The 15,925-nt window shown below is 39.8% G+C and overlaps 1 protein-coding gene and 1 long non-coding RNA gene across 5 annotated transcripts; one reads left to right on the plus strand and one right to left on the minus strand.

Moving 5' to 3' along the window:
• Window positions 1-8,355: 8,355 nt before the first annotated feature.
• LOC26528377 lies at window positions 8,356-11,095 on the minus strand. 4 transcript variants are annotated; one of them, XR_006356590.1, is made up of 3 exons: window positions 10,904-11,076; window positions 10,687-10,799; window positions 8,356-9,782 (listed from the first exon to the last, which is right to left on the minus strand). It is a non-coding gene; the product is annotated as an uncharacterized LOC26528377 (long non-coding RNA). The 4 variants fall into 4 exon arrangements; XR_006356589.1 differs by having other exon boundaries at window positions 10,853-11,072; XR_001448957.3 differs by having other exon boundaries at window positions 8,356-9,315; window positions 9,391-9,782; window positions 10,687-11,069.
• Window positions 11,096-14,026: 2,931 nt separating this feature from the next.
• LOC122756755 lies at window positions 14,027-14,605 on the plus strand. Its single transcript, XM_044007123.1, has 2 exons — window positions 14,027-14,173; window positions 14,351-14,605. The coding sequence occupies exons 1-2, from the start codon at window positions 14,027-14,029 to the stop codon at window positions 14,603-14,605; spliced, it is 402 nt and encodes a 133-aa protein (XP_043863058.1).
• The last annotated feature ends 1,320 nt before the right edge of the window (window positions 14,606-15,925 follow it).

Genomic DNA, 15,925 nt, shown 5'->3' on the forward strand with positions numbered 1-15,925 from the left:
GGCTCCCAATTCTCTAGATCCTCCTTCACCTTGTCCCATATCTGTTTCTCCTATTGAGGCTTCTATTGAAACTCAAGCCCCTGTCCCAAATTTGGATGCTACTTCTATTGTTGCTCAAACAATGAGTGTCAATAAGTCAGCCTCTCATAGCATTACCTTATCTGTTGTCTCTCCTAGAAAGCAAGTTTTCTTATCTAGGCTTTCATCTGACACTACCATTGAGGCAGTATCGGCTTTTATCTCAAATAAGATTCCGGTTAATGTTTTTATATCGAAGTTTAGTTTCGCGACACCGCGTGAAATTGCTTCGTTCAAAATCAATGTGCCTGTAGAACACTTTAAAACCCTTTGTGACCCTAATTTCTGGCCACCTCATGTAGTTGTTCATGAATTTAAACCCAAAAATCGTAACAGATCGATGCCTATTTCAGTAAATTTACCTTCGGTGCAATCTTCATCAAACGTTGTACCAAAAAACTAAATTACTTACAAACCTCTTCTCAGCTGTCCCTGATTTATCAAAATGTACGTGGCTTAAACTCAAAACTTAAAAGTCTTTTCTTGCATAGTTTCAGTGTACAATATGATATTATCGCTTTCACTGAAACATGGCTAAGTAGTAATATTCATAATAGTGAAATTCTTTCAAGTAATTTCACTATTTATAGACTCGACCGTTCGTCGCGCAGAGGTGGTGGGGTGTTAATTGCGGTTAAGTCCATTATCCACTCTGAATTGTTTACCTTTTCGTCCCTTTATGATGTGGAGATTATAGCGGTTAAATTAACTCTGCCATCGTGCTCATTATACATCACATGTTCTTATATCCCTCCCTCTTCTGATGTACAAGTTTATGCTCACCACATAAATTGTATTAAACAAGTTAATGAACATGTAAATGATAGAGATTGTCTTCTTGTGTTGGGTGATTTTAATATTCCGAACACTTCTTGGTCTTCAACTTGTAATGCAAATTACTTTATTCCGACAATTGATCACTATCTTTTTGATGAATTGTTTAACCTGTCTATGTTTCAGATGAACTCTATTTCAAACCATCTTAATCGCACTCTTGATCTTGTGTTTGTTAATCATGATTCGCTAATTAATGTCGCGAGATCAACTCCTTTCTCCTTACCTGAGGATATATATCATCCCACTTTAGAGGTTTTATTAACTATCGACAATCCTCCCTCTAATACTCCAATGCCTTCTAAACTTAGTCGCTGTTATCGTAAATGCAATTTCGTTTTGCTTAACGAACTAATTAATTCAACAGACTGGTCTATTTTATATGAGTCGGTTGATATTAATTTAGCATCATCGTTTTTTTATTCTACCTTAAACTCTATTCTGGATGTTTGTGTCCCTCTCCGCCGTATTTCGCCAGTTTCAAATAAGCCACCTTGGTTCACCAAAACTCTTTCGAACTTGAGAAACATTAAAACTAAATGTTTTAAAAATTACAAAAAGTCTGGTTCAAGTATTGACTGGTCCAAATATTCCATTGCCAAGTCAAACTTCAATCTTTTAAATTCTAGCTGTTATGAGAATTATCTTACACGTTGCAAACGTCAGTTTACTCGTGATCCCAAACAATTTTTCTCATTTGTAAACTCGAAGCGTAAATCCTCTGGTTTGCCGTCCTCATTTGTCCTTGGAGGTGAAAAAACATGCAATGATCAGGATTCCTCTGATCTATTTGCTGATTTTTTTCAATCCACTTATTCTTCTGCTGATCTCTACAGCAACTCATATCCTTATTCTCTTCCTGAATATGGATCTATAAATACTCCCAAAGTTACTGCATCCTCTCTGGCTGCAGCCATTAAGACATTGAAATCATCTTTCTCTCCTGGTGCTGATAATATTCCTAGTTGTGTGATTAAAGAGTGCAGTGTTTCTCTTCAGTCACAATTACTAAAATTGTTTAACTTGTCCTTGGATACTTCTGTGTTCCCTTCAATTTGGAAAGAATCTTTCATCATTCCCTTATATAAAAAAGGTGGAAGATCTGATATTTCCAATTATAGAGGCATCGCGAAATTATCTGCTATTCCGAAGTTATTTGAGAAAATCATAACATCGGCCTTGCAGCATTTTTGCAAATCGATTATTCAACCATCTCAACATGGTTTTGTTCAAAATCGATCTACGTCCTCTAATTTACTTGAGTTCACGTCGCTTGTTAATGACAGCTTTTCCAAAAAAATGCAAACCGATGTTATTTATACGGACTTCAGTAAAGCATTTGACTCAGTACATCATTACATACTAATTCTTAAGCTTGAACGCTTAGGATTTTCACCCAGTCTTGTCTCTTGGATTTCATCCTATTTAACGGGTAGAACCCAAAGAGTCTTGCTGAGAACAGCTATGTCTAAACTTATCTTTGTTTCGTCTGGTGTACCTCAGGGTAGCCATTTGGGCCCATTGCTCTTTTCCCTTTTTATAAATGACCTTCCTAGTTGTATCTCGTATTCCACTATATTTATGTATGCTGATGATGTAAAACTTTGCCTTCCATACTCCAGGGCAAATGGACATCTTCACCTTCAAGATGACCTAAATGCATTTCAACTTTGGTGTGTGGCAAACCAGCTTGACCTAAATTGCTCAAAGTGTATGACAATGACCTTCAGTCGTACCGTTCCTCTAATTGTTGATTATAAAATTAGCAATAATTCCTTACGACGCATCTTTACAGTCAAAGATCTTGGTGTATTCTTTGACTGTAAACTTAACTTTAATCTTCATATTTCTACCATAATTAATGAAGCCAAAAGTGCGCTTGGCTTTATTAAACGTTGGTCTAAGGAATTTAAAGATCCTTTTATTACCAAGCGCTTATTTACTTCGCTTGTGCGTCCTATCCTAGAGTATTGTTCTGTCGTATGGTCTCCGCAACATAAACTGTATCAGGATCGTATCGAATCGGTCCAAAAACAGTTTCTTCTCTTTGCCTTAAGAGACCTTAGATGGGACAGTAATTTACTATTACCGTCTTATCATAGTAGGCTCCAGCTAATTGATCTTCCATCGCTAACCAATCGCAGAACAATTTTAGGAATTGTTTTTCTGCATAAATTGATTAGTGGTGATATTGATTCGTCCTCTTTGTTGGGTCGTCTAAATTTTTTGGTTCCGTCCCGAGCAACTAGACACTATCGTCCGCTTCATTTACCTGTGTGCACTAGGGATTATTCTTTGCACAGTGCGTTTCATGTTCTTTGTGTTAATTTTAATAAATATTATCACGTTTTTTCCTTAGAGCTCTCTCCTCCTAAAATAAAAAGTGTACTATCAGCTTATCTTAGGGAAATCACTCACAATGCCCAGGCATAAGCATTGGCATACGCTTTTGCTGCTAATGTTGTGTTAGTGATTTCTCAATTCTATTCTTATACTCTATTTTTGGCTCTTCCATTACTCTTTTCTTTTTATTATTTCTTATTCTTTTTATTAACTTTTCTTGCAACTTCTCTTATTACCGGCCTTTTTTCTTTTTCTATACTTTACCTCTTCTTATTTTATTCTTTTTTTCTTTTTTTATTATTGTTTTTTTTTTAACTCCTTTTATTTATTTATTTATTTTATTTTATTTTTTTTTTATTATTATTATTATTTTTTTATTTTTTATTATTATTTTAAGAATTATTTTAAGTATGCTAAATATTGTTTAATAACCTACATTTTAATATTTTATTTTTTTAAGTTTTCTTACTAACACTTTCTTTTCATAGCTTCAATAGTATCACTGACCATATTTGGCTGTGAGACGTGGGCATAGCCGGCCGGACTGGCAAATAAAATACCCCCATCGGGTTGGTGTTACTATTTGAAATTATATCGTGTACTTTGTATAGGCTTTTTTAAATTAAAATTGACTCTCATTTTTGTCAATAGCTTTAAGAAAATAAATAAATAAATAAATAAATAATCATTCTGCACTTCTTTTATGCACATGCATCCACACGCACGCATAAGCCCGTGCTCTGCTAACTGCGCAGTAAGCAGCGACTGCGCTTGGGCTGCGCTGCAGTGTGGGCAATATTATGAGAATTTCTTTGTTGAATAATTTCTTTTGTAGGCATACGATCTTAATGAAACTTTTAGAACGTAATTATATGGTGAATATGTGTATACATTCCAAAGCACAAGTCTCTAGTACTACTTTACTACTTTATGGGGTCTGCCACGCCTCCTTCTACCTGTTACATACATTTAACAAAACCATTATACCGTGATTTCCAATTCAATGGGTTCAGGGTATAAAAAAAAACAAGTAAGAAGGCTCTAGTCGAGACTGCTCGACTAGGAGATACCCTGAACCCTCTAAGCTGATATTATAATCATTCTGCACTTCTTTTATGCACATGCATCCACACGCACGCATAAGCCCGTGCTCTGCTAACTGCGCAGTAAGCAGCGACTGCGCTTGGGCTGCGCTGCAGCGTGGGCAATATTATGAGAATTTCTTTGTTGAATAATTTCTTTTGTAGGCATACGATCTTAATGAAACTTTTAGAACGTAATTATATGGTGAATATGTGTATACATTCCAAAGCACAAGTCTCTAGTACTTGAAATGCGTTTTTTGTAAATTGGGGGGAAAGGGGGCGTGGTATCCAAAATCTGTAAATGACAAAATCTTTGTATCGATTGTCTTTATATACAACGCAAATTTGAAGACTCCAGGTCTAAAAGTGTTCAAATTAGGCTAAAAAAACAAAATCAATTTTTCGATTATTCTCGATAAAAAAGTTATCGGACGATTTATCGAAAAAATAAAGCAAACTCGTACTGCGTATAGTACACACGAGTATGCAAGCCAAAATTCAGCTCTCTAGCTCTTATAACTTCTGAGATCGACGCACTCATGCGGACGGACGGACGGACGGACGGACGGACGGACGGACGGACGGACGGACGGACAGACGGACAGGGCTATATCGACTCAGCTCATCGCGCTGATCAAGAATATATATACTTTGTGGGGTCTGCCACGCCTCCTTCTGCCCGTTACATACTTTTTCACAAAACCATTATACCCTGATTTCCCATTTTCAATGGGTTCAGGGTATAAAAAAAACAAAAAAAGAAAAACAGATACACAGACACATACACACACAAGCACCCACGCATAAACACGCATGGGCTGCAGTGTGCGCTTACTGTGAGAATTTAATTATTAAATAACTTTTTTTGTGGACATACGATCTTCAATAAACTTTCAGATTATAATTATAACATGGATATCCATTTATTTTCCAAGCGCAAGGCTCTAGTATTTGAAATACGCCTATTACAAAGGTGTGGGTGAGGGGGTGGGTATAGGAGTGGGGGGTAAATTTTGGCAATAACCGAAATTGTATAAATTGCATATAAATCTACTTTAAAAATTTGCAGACTTTACCTTGATGGTGAAGTGTCACGGCAATATAAACATATATGAAATAAGCAATTACTCTGATATTTTTAATAAATTGTATTACTTACCAAATTTTGTATTTTATAATTATTTCCGTCGTCATTTTTAATGAATTTAAGCGCATCGAAAAACTCCCATTTGCTGGTATAGTTGTCCGATGTACCTTGGCCACTCTTCTTTTGCTTCACTCTGCGCACTTCTTGCAAAAATTGAGTGCGCAAATGATAAATTTTTGTTTTTATTTCATTATCACTTTTGCCTAATTTTTCTGCAATTTGCTTTTTATACTTATTTTTATAATCTGCCGCTGAAACATCCCATAAAACTGAGAAATTCTCGTACAATTCAATCAATTGAATTATTTTTTCGCGATCCCACATGTTGCTTTACTTGTGGCAATATTGTGACTGAAAGCAAACAGCACATGCAAACAAGCAAACAACTGACGCAACCAAGTTAACGGCAAAATTCTGTGTTCAGACGACAAGCAAAAAAAGTTGCCGCAAACAGTTATTGCAAATTTTTGGTTTGCAGCAAAATGTTTGCACTCGTATTCAAACGAGCAAATTTGATTGCAGCAATCAACTTGCTGCAAATTGTTTGCATCGTGTGTACCTAGCTTTAAAGTTGTAGGAGATATAATTTTATAACTGATTTTCGATAAAGTTTTTTATCGATAAAAACATCGGGAGGAGTTACCGATTTTTAATGATAAAATCGATATCCGCGTGGTATACACGGACATTTTACAAAAAAATTGAGGGCTCTACTCTTGTATCTTCGGAAATCGACGCGTTCAAACATACTGACAGACGGACAGACGGACAAACGGAGAGACAGAAAGACGGACAGGGCTAAATCAACTCGGCTCGTCGCTCTGATCAAGAATATATATACTTTGTGGGGTCTGCCACGCCTCCTTCTGTCTGTTACCACTAACCAGAGAACACATAGACCGGACAAGTAGTGTAAAGCGTTTTGCACACTTTTTTCGGGAGTTATCTCCCAGAAACTTCGTATTTGCTCGGCTCCTCACTTTTTGGGTTCGGGCTACGAAAATATACGAAAGCACAATCATTTCGCTTCATGCGTTCGACCGAGATGGTCGACTGTTGAACAAAAGATCCCTCTGCGCTGAATGTTTCCCTTGCTCTCTCTCTCTCTCACGATGCTCTCTGCTCTCTAAAATATGTATATGTATGTATGCATGTGAGCACAAGCAGCGCTCACAAAAATTAAATTTATTCGCAGCGAGAACCCATGCCTTCCCTTCTGTGTGAAGAGTATACCGAACTTTTCAAAGCGTTTGCCATGCGTTTTCGTTATTATTTGTGGGAAGGGTATGAAAGCGTTGGTGCGCATAATTAAAATGTTTTCGCGACGAGCATGCACACACACAGTATGCTGCATGTACTATGAACATTTGTATGCCTGTGTGCGAAGCTCTTTCTGCCTGTAGCAATTTTAAATCCCAGCATTTGCATTTGGTCGATCTTGTGAAGTGCTCACATTTGATTGTGTGTACGCATGGGAGGCGCTGCTCACAATTTTGGGATATAACTTGTAGAAGCACTGTGCCTGTGTGCCTTTACAAGTGCGTGTGTGCATGTGTTTGTATGTATGCATGGGAGATGAACATTGGCGTGTGCCTCCCTCAACTTAGAATGGTGTGAACGATTTTGGGCTTTGATTGAAGAGGTGCGCTTATGTTTAAGTACCTGTTTTGATTCAATGATCGTGGGTTTACCTATCAGAATGAATGTTTTTTAAAAATGTGGTACCTGATTAATCCAAATTTTTGTAAAAATGATCAATTTGACCTATTTACGTATTCATCTTTTTAAAAAGGTGTCAAATTGACCTGCATATGTATGCACAAGTGCAAGGGTTCAAAAACTCATCCCATTTTGCCCACTGGGATTAATCAGGGGGCGTGGTATCCAAAATCTGTGAATTACAAAATCTTTGTATCTATTAACTTTATATACACAGTAAATCTGAGGTCTCCAGGTCTAAAAGTGTTCAAATTAGGCTGAAAAAACAAAATCAATTTTTCGATCATTCTCGATAAAAAAGTTATCGGAGTTATCGAAAAAATAAAGCAAACTCGTACTGCGTATGGTATACACGAGTATGCATGCCAAATTTCAGCTCTCTAGCTCTTATAAGTTCTGAGATCAACGCACTCATACGGACGGACGGACAGACGGACAGGGCTATATCGACTCAGCTCGTCGTGCTGATCAAGAATATATATACTTTATGGGGTCTGCGATGATTCCTTCTGCCCGTTACATACTTTTTCACAAAACCATTATACCCTGATTTCCCATTGAAAATGGGTTCAGGGTATAAAAATTTGGAGGAAATGAATTTAAACCGCTGGATTCGTCGACAGAAACACGGCCATTACCGATATTCAGCAATTGCTTCGAGAAAATATCAGCAGATAGATCGTTCAATAATGCAACTCTCATATTTACAGACAGTTGAAGTTTGTTTACATATCGCCAGAGATTTGAACTCTCGAATCATTGCGCAGGTCTTTTAATGTTCGGTTTAGTGCTTCCCGGCAAACGTTGCTTTGCCCTATCCATTATTTCTAGGGAATATTTTGTACTTAAATACAAAATATCTCATTAACTATAAGTGTGTGGGGATATTATATATACGAACGAATACACTTGACTATGATGGTGTTTAGTTGCGCATTGATCTTTATTCTTCTGAGTCTGGGTTTATATACCCAGACTCAAGCATATTTTCAACCCTTAAATCTAGTGTGTCTATTGCTGAGTGTGTAAGGCTCAGCATTGGTCTATTACATATTTTTATCTTATCGCTGAGTTTGTAAGGCTCCGCGTGGGTCTATTAGCTATCCTTATCATATCGCTAAGTAATATAATAATACATATTCTTGTCGCTAAGGGTCAGAGTCATATTTTATTTCTAGTTCGACAGTTCACACATTCACATGTGTTATCTATTTTATGTATGCTAGCTGTTGTTGTTATGTATGTTCCCATACTTATCATATTTCTATGTTCATGCATGTGCATGAACAATATAAAATTCTCGTGTTGCGGTGTTTGTTGCCAAACTCCTCCGAAACGGGTGAACCGATTCTCACGAAATTTTGTGTGCAGGTCGGGTAGGTCTGAACTAGACAGCTGCATGGCCGCACTCATAACCTAGTAAAATAGAGTGCACTCGAATTGAGACTGAGTGAGTGAGTGATAGGATAAAATGTTTTGACTGAGTGGGAGATCGCATGCACTCAATATCTCATATCTCCCTGCCTTTAGTAAAAAGAATGAGAATAAATAAGACCTAAAGAGGAATACAAAAGTTAACCAAAACATATCTTCGTGTCAACACTTCGTATTTGCTCGGCTCCGTCACTTGAGGCGTTCAAGCGTAAAGCACGCATTTGAATATGAAGCCTGATTGTGCGTCTATTTTTTCTTACTCTGTCTCTTTCTATGCCCTTTTCCATTTAGAGGGTATATCAAGCTCTTGAAAGGGGCTTGCCATGCTCATGCAAAATGACAACTTAAATAAAATAATGATTCTAAATTTCAATATTATCATATACTCGTGCTCAAAACTTATTTATTCTTTGGCGCTCAATACAATATTGTGTGTCTAAGTCATATACGATCGCACTCACACACTCATACAATTTTCGTTTCAATATGAGCATTGTTAATTCGGTTACGGTTTTTTTTTGGCACTCATGCAGCCCTCCAGTCTGAACAAATCACTGTGCTCATTGAACAGAGCGTCCAGGTCGCTGACGATGCGCGTTGCAAAAGGTGAATTGAGGTGATTATAGTTGCAACGGGAATCCACGAAATTGGCTAGTGCGCATTCGGCGTCCAGTTCTAATAAGGAAGCCGTGCCGGTTCCGGCGGTGTTTCAATTTATGGGAGTATTACTTTTTAAATTTAAAGACATACAGTGCGGGCATTCCTTGTCCAATGTAGCAATGACCACTTTGGAATGAGCGTAATATTCAATATCAGGCTCATGGTGAAATGCTAGGTGAAGAAATGAATGTGCTGTTTACAGCATTTATGCTCGATTTACTTGTTGACGTTGTCGGTCAATTCCTCTACGGCTGTTGACTACGAATCTGCGCGCTTCTCTTCGCTGAATTGGCTTTGCTGGTTTCGCTCATCTCGTGCCTCTTGCGATTGTGATACACGTAACTGAGCCATGCTTACACGGACATCTGCATTGCTTTGTTGCCTATCTTCATCTGCCCTTTGTGGTCTGTTATCTTGCATGCTTCTAGATTTGAGTGGTCGACGACTCAAATTACCCCGTTGCGTTTTCGTGGCATTGTTGTCTATTAATCAAACATACATTAATCAAGTTAAAAAACAGTTTGGTGATAAACAGTAACGTAATATTTTATTCGATTGTTTATTATTTGCCTTTTATACTAATAAAACACGTATATTTATTAATCACGTTCGTATTAATAAAATGTGCATGAATAATTTTTTTACATGAGAGCATGACCGAAAACTGTCACTGTTATCAAGCCTACTGAGTAAATTCTCAATGACAATGCAAAGATCCTCAATAGCAATAGGAAAAATAAACCATTTTTCAAGTATTCGTCAACGGACGACGGAGACAAATTCAACAAATCAAAAACCATGAAAATTGGTCCAGCAGATCACGAGTTATAAGTGTTTGAACAAATCCCACTTTGTTTTATATATGGGCATTTCTCCAGAAAGGTCAACCGCAGCCAAAGCATTCAAAGAAAATGAAAGCATGTTCTGCTAACATATTTTTTATAACTAATCCATTAATTTTAACTAATATAAACCAATTATACATTTTATCATAATACATCTCGAAATATTGAGACACAAAGCCGAATAAGTGCAAAAGTTCTGTTTTGAGCATTTCTATTTCACATTTTGTTCTTATTATTGAGACACTATGCAATGAAATATGATACTTCGAATTCTCTCTATTTCATTATAATTAATAAATTTAATATATTGAAAATCATTTCTAATGCTTTTATTCATGTAAAATTACTAAATAATTAAACAAACAAAAAAATTTTAAAAAGTATGGTGGAAAAATGTCTTATTCGATACGTCACCTTCGACTCTGATTAAAACTAAAGAATAACAAGTAAAAACGCTCTAGTCGAGACTGCTCGACTACGAGATCCCCTGAACCCTTGGAACAATAGCTATTTCAATCATTTTTCGCGTTTTTCTACTTACACAAGAAACACGCACGCACACACACATACACACGTGTTCGAGTTGCGTTTTCGTGGAGTGCGGTCGATGTTTTTGTGATCCATCGTTGACTATAGCTTGTTCCGAGTTTTTCCCTGCGAAAGTGGAAATATCTAAAGAAAACGTATATGCTGTGGGCGCAACGTACCCAGCGACCTCGAAAGCTACGAGAGACACTGCGCGGCGGTTCGTGGAGTACCCCGATGGTAGAATCCAGTGGTGCAAGAGAGGGGGGCAATAGCGTTATTGTTTTGGTGTCAGGGCCTTTCTCTTTCCTTTTCTTTTTCTAGCGCGAAAAGTTTTGTCACTAAGCGTCAAACTTGCGCAATTAATAAAAATCAGGTGCATTCACTCTAACAGCTGTTAGTAGTGCTGGAAATTGCAGCGGACAATCAGCTGCTCACTAACTTTGGTGAGTTACTAAGTCTTAGCAAAGACAGCAACCTAACATCTGGATTGAAGACGCAGCTACTAAAAGTAGTGCATACTTTCGGGCTCTTGCTGTAGTTAAGCTGAGTTTAAGATACTGCGGTCTGTAAACTCAAAATATATTAGTAGCCATTGCCCACTAAAGGCTTCACGTCGTTGTAGTCGGAGCAAAAAATGGATGCCAGGATGGAGGACGAGCTGCAAGCTTTCGCGCGTCGCTCCTCGTTGCAGCGATCACCGCAGCAACAACAGAGGGCGCTGCCGCAACCGTCGACCTTTAGTCAGTCCCCAGTGGCTGAGTGCCAGGCACCCAACTCACTAAAAGAAGCGTTAGCCCAAATAGGAGTTACGCTAGAGGGCTTGACTGCCTTTTTTGGGGGTCAGTGGCATATTAATGCCCTAATGAGAGAGGAGCTGTCTAGGCTGGTCAATCTCCATAAGACGGCCGAAAATCTCTGCAACCGCCCGGTTTAAAACTGCGAGGTGCAGACCATGCCGCTCCAGAAAGTAGTCGAGCCAAGCGGTTGAGGGAAGTTGCCACCGATCAGAGGAAAACAACCCCAAAAATGCCGAGGCCCAATAAAGGCGCAGCGAACCCAAAAGAACCAATGGCTCTACGGGCTACAGCTGAAAATTCAAATCAGGCAGGTCGACAGACAAACCCGAACAGCTGGACAGTCGTTAAAGGACGCAAGCCCATGCAAAAACGACCCAGAAGTGACGCAATCGCGATTTCAGGCGTGGATGGTTGCAGCTATGCGGACGTGCTTCGTGTAATCAAGACCGACCCAAATTTAAAGCATCTAAGCGGCGACGTTCCTTCGGCGACGTTCCTTCATTAGGAAGACAACTAAGGGGAACCTTTTGTTGCAACTGAGTAGAAAGCCGGAGCATAGCGCTGGGTCACTTCACGAAGCTGTAGGCAAGGCCTTGGTGAGCGGTAGTTAAAACACTGACTGAATCGGCTCAAATTGAGATTCGTGACCTAGATGAGTTAGCGAGCAAAGAGGAGATCTTGGAGTCAATTAGGGCGGAGTTGAAGGATAGCTCACTCCCCATTGAGGCTATAAAGTCGCTTCGACCGGCTTTTGGTGGACAGCAAAGAGCTACAGTTGCTCTTCCAATTGGAAAAGTCAAAACTCTGCTCGAGCTGTCAAAAATCAGAATTGGATGGGTTGTATGCCGTATCCGCGCCGTGGATCAGCCTAAACGCTGTTTCAAGTGCCTTGATTACGGTCATATGGCAGCAAACTGCGGCAGCGACTGTCACCTAAAGGGCGCCTGTTTCAGGTGTGGAGAGATGGGTCACAGTGCAAAAGCATGCACTAAGCCACCAAAATGTAGCCTCTGCATCCGGAAAGGTGAAAAGCAGACGGACCACTCAGCAGGCAGCTTCAAGTGCCCATCCTACCGCGAGGCTGCTTGTAAAATGAAATGTTAAGGTTCCTTCAGCTTAACTTAAATCATTGTGTTGCTGCCCAAGATCTTCTAGAGCAGACCATAAGGGGAAAATGTATAGACGTAGCATTTCTCAGTGAGCCTCACCACTGTAGAACCAGCTGCCCTAGGACATGGGCAACAGATGCTAATGGCAAAGCGGTGTTGTGTGTAAGTGGCAATACAACGAATGTTGGGCGTAAGAATGGGGTAGCCACACAACAAATGCCAGAGGCCGTATCTTACTGGAGATTTTCGCGACACTAGATGTTGCACTGCTCAACACTGGCCACGAGTTCACCTTCAGTCGGGCTGGATACGTATATGTAATTGACATTACTTTTGTCACTTCATCCCTCGTTCGGGAAGCAACATGGAGCCACTGCGATAGCTATACGGGCAGCGATCATACGGCACTTCTGTTCACAATAGGTGAGCCACCTGCCAGGGCGTCAACCTTGTGGAGGGAATCGTATCGGCTGGATACTTTTGATTCCGCGGCTTTTTCAGAGGCCATTCAGTCTCTGGGCACAATTGGTAATGCTGAGACCAGAGCATGTCACGCCGCAAGCAGTTTACGCGACAACAAGAGCCTACGTATTGGTGGAATACAAAAATAGGTGACATTCGACGCAAATGCATCCAGGCGAGAAGAAGCTATCAACGGGCTCGGGGTAGGTCTACGTTTTTCGAAAAACAATTCCGCCATCCAAGGCACCAGATGGAGGCACGGGACGTAGCAATACTGCATCATCGCGACCCTGGACGTTAAGAACGCCTTCAACACAGCTAGTTGGGATATGATACTGAATGCGCTGTCACAATATAATATCCCTAAATATCTAAAAGAGATAATAAAGAGCTACTTCAGAGGAAGAACACTTGTATACAACACTAGTGAGGGTCCCCAAACTCATACAGTGTCAGCTGGAGTACCCCAAGGCTCAGTGCTGGGGCCTCTCCTATGGAATATCATGTACGACGGCGTACTGCGCTTGGAACTACCAGCAGGTGCGCACACCATTGGCTTTGCTGATGATGTAGCTGTCGTCGCCATAGGTAAGGAGCTTAAAGATACAGAGGATATGTGCAGTGCAAGTATCAATCGCATACGAAGCTGGTTGACAAGAGCTGGGCTCGAGCTTGCGGCGCACAAGACGGAAGTCGTCCTAGTAAGCAGTCGCAAAAAAGTGGAGACTGCCAATATAAGGATAGGCAGCGTCACCATCGCGTCAAGGAGCGATTAAGGGCGATTAAGGATCTTGGCGTCATGTTAGACAAAAGATTACCTTTCCGCGAGCACTTAGAGTATGTGCATAAAAAGGCAGCTGATTCTTGTAGAGCTCTCTCAAGAATTATGCTTAACACGCGGGGACCTAAACAGCAACGACGTCTTCTTCTAATGAGCGTCATTAGGTCTGTCATCCTCTATGATGCGCCAATATGGTCAAGAGCGATGGCAACGCCGAGCTACAGCCGGGACATTTGCGCCATCTACAGACTGAGCGCAATCAGAGTCTGCTGCGCATTCAGAACAGTCTCTGACAACGCAGTGCTCGTCATAGCCAGCATGGTGCCTCTGGAGGACTTAGTCGCCGATGCCGTGGAACGGAATGCACACGAGCCTATACGACGCAACGATATCAGGGCGAACAGCATTGCACGATGGCAAAGAAGGTGGAACAGCTCAACTAAAGGGCGGTGGACAAATACTCTTATCCCTGAGCTTGAGCCATGAATAACCCGCAAACACGGCGAAGTTAATTTTTATCTTTCACAGATTCTATCGGGACATGGATGCTTTCGGAGTTACTTGAAGCGCTTTGGCCACGCCAACCACGTCTTATTCGAATGTGGACGCTTCCTAGAGAAGAGGCGTTGTCTGGAAGAAGCATTGGGCCGCTCCATTAGAGCGGACAACATGGTCAGCGTGATGTTGGAAGCGGAGGCAGCTTGGAAACTTATAAGCACCTTCGCGACCACAATCATGATGGAGCTTCGCAGAATCGATCGAAGACGAGCTGTCCCAAGCTAAGGGAGTGCAAAGTGCTTGCGAAGCAATGCTTTACGGCCGTCCCGCAAGCATCGTGCTCTACCCTTAGCCACCTAAACACACCTAAACGCATATTGTAAAAGTTGTTAATAAACGAATATAAAAAATAAGTAAGAAAGCTCTAGTCGAGACTGCCCGACTACGAGATCCCTTCGAGCAACTGATATTTCAATAATTATTCGCATATGCACACATACACGCACACATACAGACATACGTACGCACGCATAAACACGTATTGGCTGCAGTGTTGACTTACTATGGGAACTGAATTGTTTAATAACTTTTCTTGTGGATGGACTATCTTGATGATACTTTCAGATTATGAATATAACATAGATATGCATGCAATTTTGACAAAAATCTAAATTCTATAAAGTACATATAAATATATATTTAGAATTTGGCGACTCTAGCTTTAAAGGTGTAGCAGATATAAATTTATTACTGTTTTCCGAAAATGTTTTATACGCATGATATACACGGACCAAGGAAAAAAATTTTAAGTCTCCAGCTCTTATATCATCTGAGATCGACGCGTTCAAACATACGGACAGACAGACGGACGGACAGGCGGATAAAGCTAAATCGACTCAGCTCGTCGCCCTGATTAAGAATATATATACTTTATGGTCTGCCTTGCCTCCTTCAGCATGTTACATACTTTTAACAAAACCATTATAGGGTTAAAAAGCTAAACTTTGGATGAGCATGGCAAACGATTTGAAGAGTTAGGTATACTCTTCACACAGAAGGGAAGAAACGAAAAGAAATTTAAATTTTCGTGAGCTGCTGCATGTGCTCAAATGCATACATACATATACATACTTGAGAGAGCAAAGAGAAGAGAGAGAGAGAGAGAGAGCAAGAAAAAAAATTGAGCATAGAGGCATCTTTTGTGCAACATATTACCATCTTGGTCGATCGCATGAAGCGAAATGATTGTGCTTTCATACATATATTTTCGTAGCCCGAACCTAAAAGTAAAGAGCCGAGCAAATACGAAGTGGTGTGGGAGATAGCTCTCGAAAAAAAAGTGTGCAAAACGCTTTACACTACGTGTCCGGTCTATGTGTTCTCTGGTTAGTGCTCGTACTCAAGCAGGCTGTTAGGTGTGCATTCAAGAACTCTTAGTTAACTTTATTCAAATTGTATTTTATTTTTTATATACGTATTTTACAATAATTTTTTATATTACGGAAGTTATTTAATTATGTTTATTATAAGTTACAGCTGGCACAATTAACAATTTACATATATTTTATTTAATATTCAAAAGTAAATAAATGCAAATAGATTAGA

This window comes from Drosophila mojavensis, unplaced genomic scaffold (assembly GCF_018153725.1).
Source record: "Drosophila mojavensis isolate 15081-1352.22 unplaced genomic scaffold, ASM1815372v1 contig_151, whole genome shotgun sequence".
Taxonomy (NCBI): Eukaryota; Metazoa; Arthropoda; class Insecta; order Diptera; family Drosophilidae; genus Drosophila; species Drosophila mojavensis.

Coding starts and splice junctions, on each gene's coding strand:
- LOC122756755 (XM_044007123.1), top strand. CDS start 14,027: ATGGCAACGCCGAGCTACAGCCGGGACATTTGCGCCATCTACAGACTG. Junction 14,174..14,350: donor AGGACTTAGTCGCCGATGCC/GTGGAACGGAAT, acceptor TATCTTTCACAG/ATTCTATCGGGACATGGATG.